We start from the raw sequence: 23,246 nt of genomic DNA, 5'->3' as shown, positions 1-23,246 counted from the left end.
AAGACATTTATAACAATTTACACATTTGTTCTCCAAGTTTCTCTGCAATTGTACCATTGCATTTCTTATCAGCAGTGTATTAATGTGCCCAATTTCCTGGATATTCTTCATGCACTGTATTTTATTGTTCAATATCTACAGATAAATTATCAAGGAGTAGAGAGTACCCTGGAATTTACTTTTTGACCTGTTTCTCTGTATCTAGATGTACAATTGAATGTATAAATGGGCAGATTCAGTTCCCTTAGCAGATAGAATCCTTTTTGATAACTAAAGTCATTCTTCTTCTCTTTAAACATTGGTAACAGCTACTCCCTTCCATTTTAGCTTTATGAAAGAGGCTGCAAGCATGAACAGAGTGATCATGAATTCCCTGGCATATGCTTTGTCCAAAAGATAACATCAAGGAAGGAATGTTACTCTGAATTGTTTGAGATTTGGTGTGTATACAGGAGTGGATATTCAGGGTCCAGGACCAAAAAGGAGGAGCTGCTTCTCTTGAATAGTCTCTAGAAAAGGCTGTTACATACACCTGAGCAGTGTATGAAAGGAACGCAGATGGCCAGCAAGAAGATAAATGGGAAGACTGCTGGCTGTGAAAATTGGTTTGATAGGGGCAACTAAAGGAATCATATCCAGTTGAATGAACCATTTGCAATTCACTGTAGTAAAATATATTTAATAAAGAAACACGTTTGTATACTGTATATGCCACAGAAGGACAATTAATTTTCCAAGGGAGCACATCAGAAACTAGGACTGTTGTGGAGTGCTGAGCCAATAGGCTGAACTTAATTCTTCCACTGGCATCCAAGTGTTGGGAGATGAGGGAGCATGGAGCTTTGCCTCACCTCACTTCCCTTTAGCCTCTTCTGGTGCATGCACAAAAATGCTCCCACCAGTCCACTAAAGGAGTGAACTTGGCTTCTCCCCCCACTTTTATTTATGTTTTATATTCTAACTTCAAATTGACCAAGCACGACACAGACAAGACAGTCAAAAGACCAGCTGTGGCACAAGGGCAATAAAATAAATGTATAAAAGAAAAACTTCTGTTTCTCTTTTTTAAAAAATGACAAAAGGTAAGCTTAAATTTAAACTATCTACTGAATTCTAACGTTTCATAATATGGGTCTGACCCAGTAGTGGGTTTCAAAATTTTTTAGAACCTCTTCTGTAGGTATGGCCGGCTTTGTGGGAGTGGCTTGGCAGCCATGTGACTGGGTGGGAGTGGCTTGGCAGTCATATGACTGGGTGGGCATGGTCAACTTATAAAATGTGGTGAAATTCACTAAATAACACTCTTGTTTAGCAATGAAATATTGGCTCAGAAACTCTGGGATTTGAAACATGCAAGTCTTAAAGCTGTCAAGTTACAAGATTCTTGCACCCCTAAGACTTTAGAAAAAAAAACTTCAGGGGTGTTCAAACTTGACAGTTTTAAGACTTGTGGACGTCAACTCCCCGAATTCCTCCTCCAGTCATGTTGGCTCAGGAACTCAGGCATTGAAGTGTGCAAATCTTAAAGCTGTCAAGTTACAAGACCCTTGCACCCCTAACCCTTTAGAAAAAAAAAACCCAGGGATGTTCAAACTTGACAGCTTTAAGACTTTAAGGTTTAGCTAGGACTCTTAGAGGCAGGCGGGGCAATTGGTGAGCCAGCCAATCAGTGAGCAGTGGGCAGGGCAAGCGTGGTGTGAACAGGTGGGGAAAGGGAGCTGGAACCGGTTCTAAAAGGCACAGTAGATTGTGGAACCTCTTCTATAGAAGAGGTTAGAATTGGCAGGAACCCACCCCTGGTCTGGCCTATGCCTGTTGTGATAGGATCTAAACTTTTTCAAATACCGCACTGTAAAAAATTATAAACAGTGTAATCCAATACATTTAATTTTGAATGTATAGTATCCAATGGGATACTGTCAGCAGTATTTGTTAATTTAATTATTTGTTCTGTATAAGAGATTATGAATCATTATGAAGAATAATAATGTTGTCACTTTACAAATAATTGTCAAATCCAGCAGAGACATGTGGTCTATTTCTTTTTTGTAGAAAATATAGAATGAAAATTCTGTATCGTACCGATGCATATGAAGATAACTGGGATAACTTTCATCACAACTGTGCCATGTTAATTTAATTCTTCGTTGTCTACAAGAGGTTGTGAATCCTTATGAAGAGTAACCACATTGTCACTATACAAAGAATGGTCAAATCCAGCAGAGACTTGTTGTGCTCTGTTTCTTCTTCTATAGAAAATATAGGCCGCGATTCCTGCACCTATGACTATGAAGATAATTGGGATAACTATCATCATAGTTGTGCCATGTGTTGGTAGAGGTGCCACTCCTTTCTGCCCTAAAATACCAAAGAGAAGAAAAAAACACTGAATATATTATGATAAAACTATGATAAAGTGTGAGCTTAAATGGACTATGGGGAATGGAAGAGGACAGGAAGGCCTGGAGTTCATGAGATCGCGACATGACTTCGCAACTAATGATAAATCTCTGATTTAAGATTTTTTTAAAATGACAAAGAAGCCAAAAGAGATTGCATTCTAGCTAGAAATAGCCTAATAAAGACAGAGCCAACAAGACATCTATCAGCCCAATAATCTGTGAACTGTAACTCAGTAAAAGGAAGTAAATTTAATACTTTTCCTGTCTATTACAGATCCCAAAGGAAATTGATATATGTTGACTGTTGAAGATAAGGACTGAATTGACAGTCTTTTGATGTAAAGCTCAGTGTTAGATATGTGCATTATTCCATAGTAAAAACAATTACACATTGCTATGGCTATCACTTCTTGCTAATTATTTCTTTGGGAACTGAAAATAATCATAATTAACTGAAAATAATAATTATTATTCCATCATAATAACTGAAGAAGGTGGACTTTCAAGACTTAGTTTCATAAATATAAGATCATCCAAATGATCATGGATGGCAGGAGAAGTTAGGAATACAATTCTGGGCTTTGACACTGTGGGGAATAAAACTTCTTAGAGATTTAATGAGATTTTTATAATATCTCCAGCTGGCTTTAAAAAAACATCTTTTTTCTCTCTGTGTCTCTCTTTAATGTCTATGCTGCAATAACACATGTTAAAGGACTGTCATTTATTTTATTTTTTACCAAATATAAAAAAAGTAAGGTAATTTCATGATATATCCTTAAAAATATAATGGTGTCAACTCTCGAAATGACTCTAGCTGAAGCCATATTTCTCCTCTAATTTGTTTCTTAATTGCCATGCCATGACTTATGGCATGTAGAATGTTTTCCTCCAAAGTTCCAGACGTAACAGTGATAAGGCTCGTGAAAACCAAGGCCAGATGAATGTCCCCTAGCAATGACAAAAGGGAGTGCTGAGAAGTTCATCACCTGTTTGGTTAGTTAATGTGACCTGTGACACAAGGGTAGTATCTATTCTTTAATTATGCCAAAGTGTGGGAATTATTCAGAGTTGAATTCACATTTGAACGTGCTGATATAATGGATCCAATAAAATGGATCTTTGAGAAAAGCTACAGCCTCAGAGTCCTGAATTGATTGGGGCCATTACTTGGGACCATGACAGATGGTTTATTCATTCACAGCTGTGATATTTGGCAACAGCCACCAAAATTTCAAGGTTTGAAGCAAAAAAATGCAATAGGTTGCCATCTCAATGATCTGCATAGCTTCCACTCTATTAATATAGGAAATATTATGTAAAACATGACAATTATAACAATTGACTGGAGATAAAATAAGTTTTCATAACAACATTGAATATATTTTGTCATCTAAATCTTTTAATCTACAAAAACAAATTTGACCTATATAGTAGAATTTTTAGTTCACAGCTATGAAAAAATTACTAAATTTTAAAAATAACATTCTTCTTACCTTTTTTTTAAATTACTTTCTTACCTGATATTGCTGTAGACTTTAGAGTTGATTCTTCAATAACTAGAAAATAATTAAATTTGGGTTCAGTATAAAATAAAATAAAAGCATAATGTATATGCTTTCTATACCATCGACCATGGTTTTCTCCTGGGGCAGCGTCAGGGGATAGGAATGGGAGGCCTTGTGCTATCCTGGTTCATTCCTTTCTCTGCAACTGCTCTCAGTCAGTGTTGATAGGAGGGGAGAGATCCAGCCCTCACCCACTGCTTTACGGGATTCTGTAGGGCTCGGTATTCTCCACTCTTGTTCAACATTTATATGAAGCTGCTGGGTGAGATCATCTTTCACCATGAACTGAGATATCACCAATATGCTGATAATACTCAGCTGTATGTCTCGGCCCGTGGTGAATTAAGTGATGCTCCTCCCTTCACAGTGCCTGGAGGCTGTTGGAGGCTGGATGGGGAGCAATGGGTTGAAACTAAAGCCTTGCAAGTTGGAGTGGCTCTGGGTTTGGGGTTCATTGGCTCAGGAGTATTTCCACATTTGGTCTTGGATAGGGTGGCACTACCCCAAACAGATTCGGGGTTTTTCCTGGACTCACGATTCCTGCTCAAAGAGCAGGTGGCAGTCATGGCCAGGAATGGCTTTGTGCAACTGTGGGTTGTGCACTAGTTATGCCCCTTCATGGACCAACAGTCCCTACTCAGTCACTCATACCCTAGTCACTTCCCGTCTTGACTATTGCAACACGCTCTACATGGGGCTGTCCTTGAAGAGCATCCAGAAGCTCCAGTTGGTGCAAAAGGTAGCAGCCCACATGATTTTGTGCAGACCCCGGTATGCACACATATAATCTCTCCTACGGGAGCTGCAATGGTTGCCGATTTGCTTCTGGGTGCACTTCAAGGTGCTGGCTGTCACCTTTAAAGTCCTTCATGGTTTGAAATCAGGTTATCTGAGGGATCGTCTCTTGCTGGTCACATCTACCTGACCAATCAGAGCGAGGAGGCAGAGAATGTTGTGGGTCCCATTCCTGAGAGAGATATATACCTGGTGGAATCCAGAAGAAGGGCCTTCTCCATGGTGGCTCCCTCTCTCTGAAACATCATTCCCCCAGAGATTAGAATAGTCCCCACTCTAATACTCTTCTGGAAGGTGCTGAATACCTGCTTCTGCCAGCAGGCCTGGGGAACCCAGAGCATGATGGATCTCATTAAATGGCTCATGTGATCAGCTGTCACCAGGACAGGGCAGGGGAGATGGGGCGTGATTTTGTTATACTGTACTATATTAATTTATTTGATTCTCTTTATTAGTTTTTATTGTTTTAAATGTGGCCCTATATTCTGTAAGCTGCCTTGAGTTGCCATAGGCGAATATGCAGCAATACAAATTCAATAAACAAACAAACAAACAAACAAACAAACAAATGTCTTACTGCACACCCTTAATTTAACAACAAAGAAGGATATACAAGACAATTTTGAAAAATGAATTCCCTGAATCACAGCAGATTTTCATACTGAATGTTAGCAAATTTTATGAATTCAAAAGAGACAGCTATATACTTTAAGACAACATCTTAAAATTTCTTTCACTTATATCTGAGTTTCATTAAAAGTTTATATTGTTTGATAGGAATCTGAATTCATGGGATATTCATTATATGAAATATTCTAAACCGTGTTTAAAGTATCTATCAGGAATGAATTAAGGCACAAAAAGTAATAGTAATATTTGAGTCTATAGACAGAATAGGCAACTAGAAATACAAAATTTCAGAATAACATTTACAAAGCAATCCAAATGCTCCTACATTAGTCATTTGCCTTAAATGTTATGAAACAAACATTGGTTGTTGACACTGTTTTTATTCAGTTTAGTGAGTAATAGATTACTAATGCTGTAAAACAGTTGATTTAATACTTAGGGAACAACAACTGATGGAAATGAATCTTTGTTTATTAAAACTATACTGCTAAGAATATATTAACAGCAATAGCATTTAGATTTATATACTTCAGAGTGCTTTACAGCCTTGTCTAAGTTGTTTACAGAGTAAGCATATTGCCCCTAACAATCTGGTTCCTCATTTACTGACTTCAGAATGTTGGAAGACTGAGTAAACCTTGAGCTGCTTAGACTCGAACTGCCAGCAGCAGGCAGCAGAATTAGCCTGCAGTAGTACATTCTACCACACCATCAAGTACATTATATAGATCAGGGATGTCAAACTCATGTCATCGTAGTGGCAACATGTGATTATCAGAGCTCCCCCCCTCCTTTGCTAAACTGGGCATGGTCAGCATGTGATGCATTTGCCCGCATGCCGGGAATTTGATAGCCCTGATATAGATAATATACTTAATTATGTATATTAAAATTTGTCATTCAATAACTGGAAGCAAAAATCAATATATTTTGTCATTGATTCTATTTTTACTTTTATTATATTTCACATAACACATTATTTGAAAAAGAAATAAACCTAGGATAAAAATGACAATTCAGATAGTTTGACAGAAGAAAAGGAAGGGGAAGGGAAGAGAGAAAAAGAAGGATGATGTACTTACAGAATACAAATTAGTTGTCTAAAAAGACAAAGGGCAATGATAACAACAACAAAAGACAGTATAAATAGATCAGGATGAGGTCTTTTAAAATATAGAGATAGAAAAACCTGTCCATCAAGGAATTATAAACACAGAAAAACTTTGAATATTTTGGATATATTTAAAATTGAGCAGATAGTAAAATGGTAAGAATAATTCTAAGGAACACCTACCTAGGAAGAAAACAGAGGGATTAGAATATTATAGGAAGCCATATAATTTAATGTCTATTCACTGCACAAATCTCATTTTCAGTCTAATATTGTGATAATGATAATGACACTTACTTTTGTTTCTTTTACAAATAAATGATCTCATTTCATAATAATGGCAGTGCCCGACGAACCATTTCCCAGAATCACTATTCATGTAAATGCACTTGTTAAGATCTGCTTTGTCCTCTTCACTATCAGACTGTAGAAATTTTAATTCTGATTCATTCCAGTTGACAAAAGCAACTTCATTGTTATCTTGCCATAACCATTCTCCTAATAAAAAATAGCATAATGATTAAAAAGGGAAATAACTGCACTGTGATGAAAAGGTACATGCTATGGAAAGACATTAACACTCACATTGATGATTTTATCTAGTTGGGTGATGAACCATCTACAAGGAAAGAACTAAGTTCAGAGAGCACCTTGGACTCTCCAGTTCAAACTTCTATAGATACTGACTTCTATCAGAACCTCTATGGGAATTAAATGTTTTATAAAGTACATATCAGAGCTGGGTTTCTACCAGTTCACACCGGTTCAATGAACCGGTAGTGATAATTTGGCCTGGGTCATAGAAACGGCAGTGAAGCCCACGAAAAGCGAACCAGTACCAACACCAGTAGGAACCCACCCCTGGCACACATAGGAGATCTTTGCAAATAGAAAGACAAAACTCCATCAAGCAACAACTATTCCTTCTGCATGAATCCCTTTGGCACCATAGTCACCACTACATATTATACTTTATTCTCAATAGAGGTGGAGCAGTGGTGGTTTCAAAATTTTTTAGAACTTATTCTGTAGTTGTGACCTGTTTTGTGGGAGTGGCTTGGTGGCCATGTGACTGGGTGGGAGTAGGTTGGCAGTCGTGTTTCTGGGTGGGAGTGGCCAAGTCGATGTCACTGAATTCTTTGCCCCAAACAATGACCCACAAAAAGAGATATAAAAAAAGAAAATTTGCTATTTTGTGCACTTACTACTTAAATAAGAATAAAATAAGTACACAAAACAACAACACAGCTGCTTACAGAGGAAATATGGCTGTCCTTGCTGGTCTTCAACATTACTAACCACCTTACATGCACACTTCCAGCCCCTCTGCCTCTTCCCTCTTCCTGGATTCACTCTGACATTTTTAAAACTCACAGCCTCTGCATATATGAGGGGCTGGAAGTGTGTGTGTGTGAGACAGGCTGTGAATCTTAAAAACGTCAGTGAATCCAGGAAGAGGTAAGAGGCAGGGGGTCTGGAAGTGTGTGTGTGTGCACAAGCTGTGAGTTTTAAAGAGAGGCTGGAAGCATGTGTTCCTACAGTATCTTCCAGCCCTTCTGCCTCTTCCCTCTTTCTGGATTCACTCTGACGTTTTTTAAAACCCACAGCCTGTGCACACACAGAGAGAGACAAACAGACAGACAGACAGACAGACAGACACACACACACACTTCTAGAAGCCCCTCTGCCTCTTCTCTCTTCCCCAACTCCTCCCCACCCCACCCTAGCCACTCACCAGTTCTTTGTTCTTCTGGTTCTTCTTCTGAAGAAGAACTTTTCGGCAGCATGGTGAGGTTGGGCAGGGTAAGTGAAAGAGCAAAGGAGGGGAGGTAGCATTCTGGTACAGGGCCTCCTGACCAACAGGTATGGGAAGGCATGCTAAATTTCACCATCCGGTACAGCCCTACTAGTCTGTACCAGTTGAAACCCACCCCTGAGTTGGAGATAGCATCCATGCATGGGTTGACATTGTATGCCTTCGGATTGGACTGAGTCTGATTAAATATAGTTAAGACACCCTCCCTGTTTCTACCCTTACCCAGCTTTTTGACTCAGTCCACTTCGAGGATGGTCATGTCATCATTAGCTCCTTGATAAGATTATTAATAATAGTGTAGGTAGAATAATTATTTACATTGGTTTGTTTCTATATCTTGCCTGAATTGAGGAAGTAAGCCTGACATTGTTGGAACTATCAGCCAGACTAGAGTGGAAAGGCCTTGTGCCCATTGCTCGCCCTGAGGAAACTCTGATTGCTCAGGTGACAAGATGGAGAGAGTGGAGCGCTCTTTGTCTGTGTCATTACATTGGCACAGGTTCCCACCTCTATCCAGCTAACAAGATTGTTTCAATGATCTGTGATTGATTTTGTGATTGATTCTTGATTCTGCGATTGCAGTGGCTGCCCCATGAAGTTGGGACTTTGACAGCTTGCTGAGGGCCCCACGGCTGAGACTCGCGTGCTGCTGCACTTTCTTTCAAGCTCAGCTCTCACCGCTAGCTCCCGGGGGATTCAAGGAAGAGAAATTAGCTGGGCAGCTGGGTCTTTGTTTTGCCACTTGAAAAGTGTGCAATTTAAAACACAGCTGCGCCACTTCTAGCTCCAGCCCTTTGATCTCTCATGGTTGGGCTTCATCAGCAGCGCTTGTAGAGAGTTTTGCGAAGCACTATGATCGGGATTATTATGATTGGTGTGAGCGCTTTAACAGCGGCACTTGAGAGACAGCCCTGGGCTCTGCACAAAAGTTTGACAGCTACACTGGCCATAAGGGAGAAGAATCCCACAAGGCACAAAGTGACAGTGGGCATTAGAAAGGATGCAAGACGTGAAAGGAGGAGGAGCCAACGTTGCAACGTTACATCATGTGGACTCGACAGTTTGAATCTACTGATGACACTTTTGCCCCTGGACAGTCCAGTAGGACCTGAACCATCCTGAAGAGATGGTAACTGGGAAGACAACACCTTGCTGGTCGCAGGGACATCACAAAATCCCTGATCGACCCAAGGGAAGCACTTCCAACCGGCGGCAAACAGGCAACCCCCAGGCTGACATAGTTGGAGATGGCTCCAGAAAGAGAAGTGAAAGTGTTCCATCTGGTGAGGTTTTTTTTCTTTTCTTTTAGAAGATTGCCCTAAGAAACTTTTTTCTTAAGCTAAATTAGTCCCTTAAGTAAGAACAAAATGGTGTATTTAATCCCTATTGGACTGCCTTAAAAAGTTTTTTGCTCTTGCCTGTAACAATGTTTTGTGGATTGAAGTGATTGCAACATTTCCTGTTTCTCCGCTTGAGGTGAAGGGACTGATCTTTTTTCCTCTATTTTTTTTTTACTACTTTAACTTTAGTGGCTTAAATTAAAACTTTTTTTTTACTTTAATAAACTTCTCCTTCTACTTGTTATAATATCATATTAAAGATACTTAAGGAAAAAGTTTTTTAAAATAGTTGAATCTGCCACTTGGAAGCCTAAGTCTGAAGTTTTTTTTCTTTTGCTGTTGTAACAATGTATCCTTTGTTCACTCCTATTTGACTACACGGACTTTGCAACAGAAGGGTTTGGAACTTGTTTTTAAACCTGATAAAGACACAAGGTCACAAATAGTGTACTGATGCTGCATGTGGAAAATATTTTGGCAAGAATTGGAAAAGGAAAGAAAAAGATTAGAACCCTTCTTTTTTGAAAACCATAAAAGAACATCTGCTTAAGATTTAAAATAAAAATAGATATATTCTTCAAAAATTTGTGACAGGCTAGAGTGGCAGAAAGTACCAAATTCCTTTCTTTGCTTTTTCTTTATATTTCTTTTTACTCTAAAAAATGCATTTGTCTTTTCTTTAAGTTTCTCTTCCTTGTGTAGTCTATTGTCAAACCTCTGATAACAGCCTTCATTGTATCCCAGAGATTCTGCAATGACGTATCTTCTTTCCTATTTTCTTTAAGGAAAAGGACTAGCTCTTTTTCCATTTTTTGTACAAACTCTTTTTCTTTCAATATAGTGTTATTTAGTGTCCATCTAGGTCTTGCCCTTTGGCCTTTCCATTTAATTAAAATTGGATTATGGTCCGCCCAGGTACTTGCTCCAATCTCAATTTCTTTTATGTTAGAGCTCAACTCCGCTGAGACCCATATCATATCTATTCTAGAGAATGAAGAATGTCTGTTTGAGTAGAAAGTGTATTGTTCTTTTTTAGCATTTCTTTCTCTCCATATATCTTTTAGATTTACTTCATCTGTCATCCTAAAAAAAGATTTTGGCAGAGGCTTCCTATTTAATTTTTTTGTTTTATGTGTTTTATAGTCCATATATTTATTCACAATGCCATTAAAGTCTCCCATCATACAAATATCAGCATAGTCTAGTTCCAAAACTTTTTTGTGTAGTTTTTTGTAAAATTCATCTTGTTTTTCATTGGGGGCGTAGATTCCAATTAGGAGTGTCTTTTTGGTATCCATAATTTCCACCATCAAAATTCTTCCCTGTTCGTCTGCATAGACTACTTTTGCTGGGATGTTGCCTTTAATATAAAAGACCACTCCTCTTTTCTTGCAGTTCGCCAATGATGAAAACATTTTCCCAAGCTTTGGTTGAGTTAATAAATGTTCATATTTCTTTTGGATATATACTTCTTGCAGGCAGATTATGTCAAATTGTAATTTCTCTAGTTTATAAAATATTTTCTTTCTTTTAATTACCAAATTAAGTCCATTAATGTTAATTGTAATCATTTTTCTTTCTTCCATGTTTATACTTTATATACAGGATTTATCGTTCTAGTAGATCTGGGTTCTCGTTTTTCTTTACGGCTTCCATTCCCTGTCGCCCCTTCTTTCTCACTTCCACCTACTGCTCCTTCTATTTTTTCGGTCCCGGTTGCAGGTGGTTCCAGTATTTGTACCGCTGAGTCGTCTTTCCCAGCTTTCTCAGCCATTTCTCTAAGTATTCTTCGTAGAAAGCTTCTGCCTTCTCAATTGTATCTATCCTGTGTCTTTGTCCTTGCCATGTACATAGTAAACCTTCCGGTATGAGCCATCTGTAATTAACACCTTTTTTATCAATACTTTAGTCAGAAATTGATATTCTCTTCTCCTCTCTCTCATCTCTCTCGGAATTTGTTTGAGAACTACAATCTCCTTACCTTTATATTCTAATTTTCTATCTCTCAATTTCTGTAAGATTTGTGATTTAATTGTTTTCTGAGTAAATCTTACATGCACTTCCCTAGGGAGAGCATTTCTCATTGCATATCTTGTGTATACTCTAAAACTCTCATCTATATTTTCTATTATTTTGTCCTGGGACATCTCCAGATCATCTATCAAAATATTTGAAATTATCTGAACTAAGTCCTCTCCTTTTTCTTCTTCTATGTTTTGAAATCTTAAGAAAAATTCAGATCTATCCATCTCCCATCTTAATATTCCACTGCTCTCTCTTTCTACATCACTTAGTCTGGTCTCTAGCTTCTCGGTTTTCTTCTCTCCTTCTTGGATTTTATTTTCAATTTTTTGAATTCTGTCTTCGTATTTCAGCATCCAGTTGTGCATGCTTTCAACTTTCCCTTCCATTTTATCAACTTTTTGCACTATGCTTTGATTTTGTTGTTCCATTACCTCCATTTTTTTTACAAGGATGTCTAACTTGCTATCTTTACTGTCAATTCCTGCTTGCATTTTCTGCATCATGTGCATAAGTGTTTCAAAATTTGCTTCCTTCTCTTTTTCATGCTGGGACATTGTCTGTGTTGTCCTCTGGCCTCCTGCAGGTGAGGAGGCGGAGGTTGATGTAGAGCCAAAAGCAACTGCTTTTCTACTCATAGCCAATTAGTATTAGAGGGTGGAAGGTTATAAGTACAATGGATGAAGTACGTAGAGTACACAGGGGAGAGGAGGGAGAGATGAGGAAAAGGGGAGAGAGAGAAAAGAAAAGAAAGAAGGGAGAAAAAAGGAAAGGAAAAAAGGAACTTTTCCAACTATTTTGTTCAAACTTTAAATTGGATCATCTGTTGATGTCCCAATTTCTTCAGAAAAGAAATACAGTGAGAATACAAAAGAAGATATATATATATATATATATATATATATATATATATATATATATGTATGTATGTATGTATGTATGTATGTATGTATGTATGTATGTATGTATGTATATATATATAAAGAACCCCCCCTCCAAAAAGAAAAGGAGAGGTGCTTCAGCTACAAGTGGGAAAAGAAAAAGAAAAAAAAATGTAAATAATCAAGGGGTCAAAAAGAATGATCCAAAGGTTAAAAAGAATAATCAAAACAGAAAAAAAAATGTAAAAGATCAAAAAGTCAATAAGGATGATCAAAAAAGAAAAAATCAATGTCAATATCTCTGCAGCAGATGGTGTGAGAATGGTATTGAGAGATGAAAGAATGCCAACAAGCTAAAAGGGCGCAAGACACCATTTTGTTAGTCTAGCGATCACAAGATGGCTGAGCTGGCTGCTGTGGTGGCTAATAAGGCCCTATCTACCCCCTGAAGGAGTAATGCACCCTGGCATTATAACAGTGGAAGCCTCCACCTCCATGGGTGGGATTGATTCCAGGGGGTGAAAAAAGGCAGAAAAATTGGCTGCGGAGTCCAAATCTAAAAAAGCCTCAAAGTCAGCCTCCAAGGCAGAGAAGGGGCAAGACAAGTCATCCAATAAGCAAGCTCCCACTGCATCTCACAGGTCCCACTCATCATCATCTAAAGGGGATCAAGCATCTTACATCAGCAATAGATCTTTCCAGCTATCCCCTACTGGGCTGGGGCAGGGCCCTTTAGTCCATTATTTCCTATCAACACAAAGGCCTTTGGGAATCAGGCTCTGATCTCCAAAGCAATATATTAGCAGAGCAGCATATAGGGTCTGGGAGTAATAGGCCTGCTGGGGCCACCTTCACTTCTACAGCTGTGGGCCTTCACTAGGCTTTCCAATGAACACTCTAGCCTTGCCCAATATTCAAGACATTATTACATTGGCTCATTAGCCAGGGCATAGCAGCTGGGCTGCACCAAGGGGCAGGAGCAGTTCCACCAGTGGTTCCTGTGGCCCCACCTGTGGTCCCTCCTACTGCAGTTCCCAGGTCTTCTACGCAGGGGGAGATATCACCATCTCATTCTCAGCACAGCCAGTCCCCAGTGTCAGAGGAGGGAGAGCTCAAGGATGCAGAGTTCTCTGAAGACGAAGAGGCAGTGCCTGAAAAGGTCTCGTTCCTCATGTGTTGTGCAAGGTGATCACTGAAAGGGCAGAGGTGATTCTGGTGGCCCCTCATTGGCCATGATGGCCATAATTCTCTGACCTACAGACCTTGTCGGTGGATCTCTCAGGCCAAGGGTGCCCTCAGCCAGGGATCACTGGAGCATCCCTTAGTGGCTCCAGTTGACTACCTGGTGCTTGAGCACGACTCTCTGAGGGAGGACAATTTTTCCTCCAGGGTCATTGGCACAATTCAGGCATCCAGGAGGCCCTCCATGGTCCACATATATGATGCTACATGGCGTAATTTCTGTAAATGGTGCGAGGCCAAGACTATTTGTCTTTCCACTACTTCTGTACTCCAGGTATTGGAATTTCTCCAAGATGGTCTGGAGAAAGGTCTATTACCTAATACACCGAGAAGGCTGGTAGCAGCTCTGGCCACTATTCTGACATGGAGGCGGGAGCAATCTTTGTCCCCTCACCCAACTGTGAGGAGGTTCTTAAAGAGTGTGGTCAACTTGAGACCACCAGTGGTTCACCGCTAACCCACTCAAAGGTTTTATCAGCTCTAACCGGGGGTGGGTGTTGAACCTCTATGCTCTGTTGAACTGCAATTCCTTACCTGGAAAGTTGCCTTCCTGGTGGCTATTACTTCCACCAGGAGGATCTTGGAACTGCAGGCTTTGTCAGTGAGGGAGGATCTTTGTACCTTCCATACCGACAGAGTGGTCCTAAGGTTAGACCCTTCATTTATACCCAAGGTTTCCTCCTGGTTTCACCGGGCCCAGGAAGTCATTTTACCCAACTTCTGTCCCTCCCCTAGGTATCCCTTGGAGAGAAGGTGGTACAAGCTGGATGTGTGACGGGCCCTTAAGGTCTACATCAGTCGCACTTCCGATTTTAGGAGGTCAGAATTTTTTTTTGTATTATTCCAGCCAATCACACTAGGACGGAAGGTATCTGCCTCAACCATTGACAGGTGGCTTCATGTCTGTACATCTGTATAGCATACAATTTACAACATGGGCTGGTGCTTAGAGACATAACTGCACACTCTATGAGAAGTGCAGCTACTATGGCAGCCTGGGCAACACAAGCCTCTCTAAATGAGATCTGCAGGTCGGCCACCTGGGTTTCACCATCCCCGTTCATTACCAACTATAAATTAGATATATTTGCATCTGCAGAGGCGGCATTTGGCCACAGGGTCTTACAAGCATTTCACTTGGCAACACCTGTTTCAGATCAGTCTGGATCTCTCCTGTAGGGATAATAGGCTTGGGTATGTCCCAGGCATGGAAGCTATCTCCACCACTATTGAGAAACGGTGTTGATACTTAACTGATACGCCTCTTCTAATAGAGTGGAGATAGCATCCATCCCCTCCCTACTATACAATTGATCTGCATTACGAACTGTTCTGAAATACCCTTGGTATCAAGGGTTTATGTACCTCAAGGAGGATTATGGTTCAAGTTCTTCATTGTCGTGTTGTGGTTTGCTAAGACTTAATTGCTGATGAGTTATTGTTTACTAAAGTTAATGTTTGATGACACATTGAGTCTGTCTAAGTTCTTCTTTGCTGAAAAGCTGGGTAAGGCTAGCAACAGGGGGTACACTTTAACTATATTTAATCAGTCCAATCCAAAGGCGGATAATGTCAACTCATGGATGGGTGCAGTCTCCACCCTATTAGAAGAGGCGTAACAGGTAAGTACCAACACCCTTTTTACTCAAATACAAATCTCCAATGAACTGCACAATTGGATGGAAATAGCTCAAATAAATGGCTGAAAAATGATACGTCTAACGACCATGGTTGCTTACCTCAGATTGAACAAATTGTAGCACAACATAGATAACCTCAAAGGGAAACCGGAATAAACCATGATCCCAAAACACACAAAAATGCTGACAACCACCATTTGATAGAGTTGTTCTAGTTCTATTTGCAGACTTTTGTATTTTGTGATTTTCTCCAGTTCTTTTTCTTCTTCTTTCTTTTGCTGTCTCCAGTTACCGCCACGTCCACTATTGAAGCTTTTTAAAAATCTTTTTAAATTAATAATTGTTAAGACAGCTTTTGTGTGTCAAGTGCTTGTTTTCTTACATTCTAAGAACATTCAAAAGTGTCTTAGAGCACTTCAACTTCTTCATTACTTTATCTATTTGTAGTCCCACCAACAATTGCTTGAAAATGGTATTTCTTGCAGATCTTCCAATGCAGCATTGTTGCTCCTTTGTCATGCCATTGTTTGTATAATCAGTCTGTTTGATCTTCTTGTAACAGTTAATTAGATGGTCCATTGCTTTTTTAGCTTCTTTGCAGAGGCAGCATTTTCTCTCTGTTGCTGTCTTCTCAATTCTGGCTTTGTATGCACGTGTCCTTAAGGCTTGGTCTTGTGCAGCCAGAATTGGCCCTCAATATCTTTCTTCAACTTTCCTATACTCAATCATTGCCAGTCTTGTTATTATCTACTTTGTCTGCTATTTTTTATATACTGGACCTGCAATACTTTGCCTTTTCATGTCTCTTTAATGTTCTTCACTTTGTTTTTCTTGTATGCTATTTGGGTCTTTCCAGTTAAGCCTTTGTGGTATATTGACTTCAGTCTTCCTCACTTTAGATATTCTTCCAATGCCCTTTTTTCTTCTTCAGTTGTCTGGAATACTTGAAACATTTAATGCCCACCTATTTTCTTTAATAAATAAAGTCTGTCCACATTGTTATATGAATGAAGGGCAAGATTCACTGTCCTTTTAATGGTCTTCCTATTCATGACTTCCAGTTCAGATTGAGTTCAGTTCACTATTACAGCTGTATACAGTATCTAATGACTAGAATTGCCCAGGTGTTAATTGCCTTGATGGTATTTCTTTCATTGATTTCTCAACATTAAGATGTCGTTCATACTCTTTTTTGTACAGGATAATGACTGATCTGGTATGAGTTTCTACAAATCACATTTCCCATTTTGTTTTTGGGAGATACACTCTTTGTCCAGCATCTCTGATGAGATCTGTGTGTTATGATTGAACATCTGGCATACCTCTAATCTTCCCCAGAGCTCACAAGCCCTATAACCATGTCAAGATAATGTTTCAATGGGGGAGTATTACTACTATTTTTATTATTACTATCTATATAGATAAATATTAATTATATAATTACCATCCATATTTTTGAACAAGCCTATCCAAAAATCTGTATATTCAAGTTTTCCCATTTGTTCCTGTAAAAATTGTAATTCATCTGAATCTTCAACTGAAGTCAAGGCACCACCTATGAAACATAAGATAAATAAAAAAGCTCATTAACAGGTTCTATTCCCATGCCACCAAAATAGGGCCAATCCACAAACCATGATCAATAATTTATTGTCCAGCACAAGCAATAATTTTAGTTTTGAATATCTTAAAGAAGCAAATAGTCTTATTTCTAAAACCAATTAGTTCTGTATTGTTTAATATGTTTATGATGAAAGCCATGGCAGTTTATTCTTTGGGTATAATGATACAAAAAGTAAAACCTGGTAATTTAAGCAAACATTCTGCAAGAAAAGTATTCTGCACAATGCAATGGAACCAAGAGACCCTGGTACTCTCTGAGCTTGGTTGTTTTCTTGCATATGTTCATTACTCAAAGTTGGTAACATCATCAATGCAGCATTGATGATGTTATCTGATTTGGGTAACAAAACATGTGCAAGAAAGCAATCAAGCTGAGAAAGAACAAGGGGCCCTCATTTCAACCCTGAGTTACAATTATTCTCCTTTATTGGAAAGACAAATTTATTTTGTTCTAAATTCTCCACAGTATTTGAAAAGCCCCACCAAAATATTAAAAAAAAATAATCAGGAAAACTAGCAAGTCTTCCAAAGAAGCTGATATTTCAAAATATTCTCTATTTTTAAGATGCTTTTTAAAAAAGCTTCCAAAAATTACAATTATTGCTTTCCAATATCATATATATGATTTTCTTCTATAAAAGAAAATATATTATAATGAATTCATTATTACATAGAATTATGATGTAATTTGATGAGTTTGTATGTCATTAGCTATAGAAACAGAATAAAATGATGGCAAATAATAAATGACAAGTACTCATAAATGACATATAGAGAGCCGAGGTGGCGCAGTGGTTAAATGCAGCACTGCAGGCTACTTCAGCTGACTGCAGTTCTGCAGTTCAGCGGTTCAAATCTCACCGGCTCAGGGTTGACTCAGCCTTCCATCCTTCCGAGGTGGGTAAAATGAGGACCCGGATTGTTGTTGGGGGCAATATGCTGAGTCTGTAAACCGCTTAGAGAGGGCTGAAAGCCCTATGAAGCGGTATATAAGTCTAACTGCTATTGCTATTGCTACTATTGCTACTCAGGCACATTCTGTATTTTTATCAAAATATCTCTCTTGATTCGCTCCCTGAAGCTGAACAGCATTTGCCCAAAGGATCAGCACAAATGCACCATAAAATCATAGGGATGGAAGGGACTTTAGAGGTCTTCCAGTCCAATCACCTTCCCAAGGCAGGAGTTCTTATTTCATCCTGGAAAAATGAATGTCTAAACTTTCCTTGAAACCCTTCAGTAAAGGAGCACCCAAAATTTGGATAGACAAATGGTTCCATTGATTAATTGTTCTCACTGTGAGGAAATTTCTCCTTAGATCTAGGTAGGCTATATCTTTAATGAGCTTCCACCCATTGCTTTGTATCCTACTCTTAGATGCTTTGGAGAATAAGTCAATCCCTCATCTCTGTGAGTGCTCCTTAAGTACTCGCAGGGAGCTATCACGTTACCCCTAATCTTTTTCTTTTTTAGATTAGACATAGCTATTTCCCTGTTCATCAATGTTAATGTTAACTTTTAAGATTAATTTTAATCTTTCATCAAGGTCTTCTTGAGCTCAGCTGAGTATATGTGAATATGCCCAGAAGGTAACATGGCAGCTAGTAAGATAAAGTGTTTGCAACATTGCTTTCTGAGCTGTCATGTGCACATTTCTTCTAGGTATGTCCAAACATATTGAAGACCCTTAAACAATCATACTAAGTCTCAAGTGACTACATCTGCTAGGTGGCTTCAAGTGATCAGGGATCTAATGATAAATGCTTCTCTGAATCTTATCTTTATAATAACTAGCATTCTAGCCTTGTATCATGAAATTCACTGAAAGTTTCTGCTTTCATCCTATCAGAAGTTTTTGTTCAGTTGAAGCATTCCTTTTAGTAATTATTTTCAGTGGATGTGAAAAGTAGAAAAATATTTATGTCACTTTATATTATACTCATTCCAAATGACATCTTCCTATATTCTCACTCTCTTCTTTCAAGAGCTTTGTAGGATAGAATAAAATATGATAAAACCTGGGGTTGCTTGCTGGATTTGACACAGATTTCTGTATTCAAAATAATTGTAAATTTAGTTTAGTTTAGTTTATTGTCATTGCACCTCATACAACAAAATTAAATGCCATCTTCAGCGTACATTATAACTATAAAAATAAAGGACAAACACACATTCTTTGCTTTCTATACAATTGAATTGAAAACCCCTGATATTGCATTAATATTACACTATACCGTAGAATTCAATATAGTTACTGCTCTGGGATAGAAACTGCTTTTGAGCCTGTTGTCCTTGTTTTTATTATCCTGTCCTGTCTGCCAGAGTATAATACTTCAAAAAATGGGTGCCCAGGATGAGATGGATCTTTAAGAATGTTTTGAACTTTCGCAAGGCAGAGGGAGCTATAAAGCTCTTCCAAAGAGGGGAGAGGGCAACCAACGATCCTCTGGGCAATGTTGTTAGCCCTCTGGAGTGCTGTCCTATCTGTCACTGTGCAATTGGCAAACCATAATGTACACACTAGCAATTTCCCTAAGAATGGAATATTATGGTTATTATTATGTAGCTCAAAATGGTACTAACCTATCTGAGTACACATCAGAACTGCTGCTGGCCAAGATCTCTTTAAAACATAAACTTTATAGCAATGACCTCTAAAAGGTATCCAAGATATACGGCTGTTTTTGGAGGTTTGGCATTTTCCTGGCAACTGTGGAATCTCAGTTGGCACTACACCTGTTACGAAACAAACATGTTTTCTTTATTAAATAAAATGCATATGTTTTAACAATGTGTTACTAATAAAATGATTAATAATAGTAGTAATAATAAGCAGTATAGTGAAAAACAGAACAAGATATAAAATAAATGTGTCATTTTCTGTTTGAAACTTTAATAACCACCTGTTTTTGAAAATTTATATTATCTTTTTGTTGATATGAGCCACTTTGTAGTAATTAGGTACTAACTGAAAATTAGTGCAATACATAAACTCTATTAAAATAGACATATTATTTATGTCTATATATTTTTCTTACCATAATATCTCTCGCAAACAGACAAATATTTTTCACTGCAATTTCCTGTTTTCCAATAACCCTCAGTGTCTAGGTAGACACAGGCTACCTTATGCAATGGTTCTTCGGCAGCCCAGTTAGTGTATGCTAGCCTCCAGTTACTAATCCACTTGTACCTAGCATCACTCTGAAACCAAAATGCATAAGGGAATAATTACAAGAAGTGCAATGTGAAGTATTATTGGTTTAATTTCACTATAGCCAGTCCTCACTTAACAACTCTAAGTGGGACAGGAATTTACATTGCTGAGCAAAGCACGCATTTAGTGAAACATGGTGTGACAACATCATTTAGCAACAGCTGTTAGTCTTAGTTGTAGTGAATAGGAGAGGACCACCCAGAACTGCTTAAAATGGAAACAATGTAAACCAATTACAGAAATAAATCAATTCTATCAAAGCATTTAGTCTTCAAGGTCCATTTAGGAAATGGCCACATATATGTCAAGTCAGGTGCCTAATTTAGTGATCTTGGCACTTACAACAGTGATAAAGGAGTATCTTTATGACTAATCTTTGCATTTACAACCTTAAGATCATAATAAAGTTGCAGTTTCACTTAGTGATGTTTTTGTTTAAGTCACCAATCCCAAATATAGTTGCTAAACAGGGATCACCTGCATCCGCAACACCTTCTAGTCTCACAAACTCCTTTTCTTGAGTTCCTTATCTATGTGACAATTTTTCCAAGTATACAATTTTAAATATAGGGCTTCACTGTGAATGTATAGATTCTGTTCTTACCTCTTTGCTGCTTAGTCCAATCCATACAGGCTCCTTATGTTTGAGCGCTTGCAGCCATATGAATGATTCTGCATAGGGGTCTACAATGGTGGCAAGTTTTGCATTTTCAGATTCACATTTCTTTCTTGCTTCTTCCCAGGTCATCTTGGTACTAACCATAGAATAGCTGCTATTTCCATAACTGATATAGTGAGATGCTGGAACTGTTGGTTCAGAGTAAGGTTCAGGACCTATTTTTTTAAAAAGAAAATCAGGATCTCACACAGTTCTGCTTTTTTTTTTTAATTTTGAAAACCCTTAATATTTAATTTCTATCTTTTCTTAAAATATTCTCTCAGTTCCATACTATGGGAACATTTAATACTAAAAAATCAAAAGCACATTAAATAAATAGAGTGAGTTGCTTTAAGGAGAACTTCTTGAGGCATAACATTAAACATATATGTTTAATTAGTTCAAATATGTGAATTCATGAACTAAAGATATCCTCTGAACACCAGTACAGATATAAACTTAATTATTCAGGCTATAACTTTCAGTCTAAATATTAGTTTTAAAAACAATTTTATTGACTTCTTGTTTCATTAAATCTCTAGTACAAGAGAAGGAGAGTGCTTTTTTGGAAATAGTTTAGGCCATTTGGCCAAATAACTGATTCAATGCTACTAAAAGCCTCTACATTGGGCTTCGGGTATTTGGTATCACAATTATGTTTATTAGTTCACTACATTTAAATACTTCCTGAAGTTGATGATTCTGTGATTTAAGTTTACAATTTCTATACATTTTTTTACAATGTATTTTCTTGGTTAGCATATCTGACATATTGCCATCTTACTTGGCTCAAACATGTTTGTGTCCCATCCCCCCAGCTTTTTCTTTTTATGTATATAATTTGTATTAAAGCTTTTTAAAAAGCTAAAAACTAGTACAACGTAATATAAAATAAGGGAGAGAAAAAAATAAAAGGAAAGTAATTAGGGAAAAATAAAAAGTTCAAGAAATGAAAAATAGTTGAGTAAAAATAGGAAGAAAAGAAAGAAAATATATAAACAAATGGCTTCCAATAATTAGAACAGAAGTTATAACTACAAACATATATAGTATGTTTAACTTCTCTGTCTTTTTCAAGATGCATCATATTACTCTTCTTTTACACTAATTTTACACTAATTGCTTTTTTTGAATTCTGATATTAATCTGTAGAAGATAATCTAAATTAAATGTTTAATTTAATTTCAGCGAGAACAATATTGACAGATATTTTTTACAAGACGCCTGCATAATATGCAAGAAAGAGAAATGAAGAAAGAAGGTATAAGACCAACTACTGCACATGGGCATCCTTCCATGCATCAAAAATATTTGGAAGATGTAGAACTGTAGTTTACAAGATTTAGAATGGGCATCACACACTGCCCTGATACAAAGAGAAACCATGCTTTCCAAATAGATGGGAGACACTTCTAATGTAATCTACTGGATTCCATGCATGGCTTACCCCTGTGACTATGTAGGACAGATGAAGAGGAAGCTAATTGCAAGAACACAAGCAAGAGGTCAGATGAGGAGATCTGAACTCATGGTAGCCTCATCCCTGGACAAGGACATTTAATTTTTCAGCTACTAAGATTGTTGGCCAAGCAGATAAAAAGATAGTCAGGGAAATGATTGAAGCTGGGAAATGGGTCCCTTGTCAGTCGACAGGAATGCTGATTTACCACCACCTTATTAGGTCCATTGGAGCCAAGCATGTGGCAGCACAAGGAAACCATAGTCAACAGCTGGCATCAACATACCAATCAACCAATAGGAAGCCACATCCAACCAGACACCACATCTGGATCCTACAAATTTCTGAAACTGAATTATTTTCCAAGACTTCTATAAACTTACCAGTGTTTTTTTGGCAGATGTAGCTCCGCTTAGAAGAACAGGATCCAACTCTCCAATGTCCTGCAAACCTTTCAGGCTTTCTCAGCATAAAAACGCAACGACCCTACAATATTTATGCATAGCAAGAAAGCCAAATGCAGTCACTGGTATCATGATTGGAACAATCTTTCTGAAACCCCTCCTTTACAATCTCAAAAGAGAAAATAAATGTGTGTGCTTTTTTTGTTCTTGGTAACTATATAAGATGATCCCCGTCAGAGTATCTGTCATTTGTCATAATGTCCTATAGCATTTAGCATAGAAGAATCCTAAAGCATATTCAATAGAAGCATTTAAGCCTCCATCATTAAAGGAAGATGCTGCCACTGCCTATGGTATAGAACTGGAAGGGGGAAAAGGAAGTTTCTAACAGCTGTCTTTAATGAATCTTTATAGTCGGGGTACTTCATGAAAATAACG

At 38.0% G+C, this 23,246-nt stretch overlaps 1 protein-coding gene across 1 annotated transcript in view; it reads right to left on the bottom strand.

The window, feature by feature from the left end:
* Positions 1-1,869: 1,869 nt before the first annotated feature.
* The window catches only part of LOC106546315 (macrophage mannose receptor 1), a 64,668-nt gene continuing 43,291 nt past the window's right edge, over positions 1,870-23,246 (bottom strand). Inside the window, exons 22-29 of the mRNA XM_087714361.1 lie at positions 22,788-22,890; positions 20,892-21,121; positions 20,109-20,274; positions 19,654-19,806; positions 16,892-17,002; positions 6,804-7,004; positions 3,923-3,961; positions 1,870-2,358 (exon numbers count right to left, since the gene is read on the bottom strand). Of these exons, the coding sequence (XP_087570487.1) occupies positions 2,132-2,358; positions 3,923-3,961; positions 6,804-7,004; positions 16,892-17,002; positions 19,654-19,806; positions 20,109-20,274; positions 20,892-21,121; positions 22,788-22,890 (1,230 nt within the window). The 3' untranslated portion in view covers positions 1,870-2,131. The remainder of the gene's footprint in view (positions 2,359-3,922; positions 3,962-6,803; positions 7,005-16,891; positions 17,003-19,653; positions 19,807-20,108; positions 20,275-20,891; positions 21,122-22,787; positions 22,891-23,246) is intronic.

This window comes from Thamnophis sirtalis, unplaced genomic scaffold, assembly GCF_051295495.1.
Source record: "Thamnophis sirtalis isolate CommonGarterSnake01/CBP01778 unplaced genomic scaffold, rThaSir2_p1.2 scaffold_4, whole genome shotgun sequence".
NCBI lineage: Eukaryota > Metazoa > Chordata > Lepidosauria > Squamata > Natricidae > Thamnophis > Thamnophis sirtalis.
The sequence above is the reverse complement of the archived record's forward strand: the minus strand, read 5'-3'. Positions and strand labels throughout refer to the sequence as shown.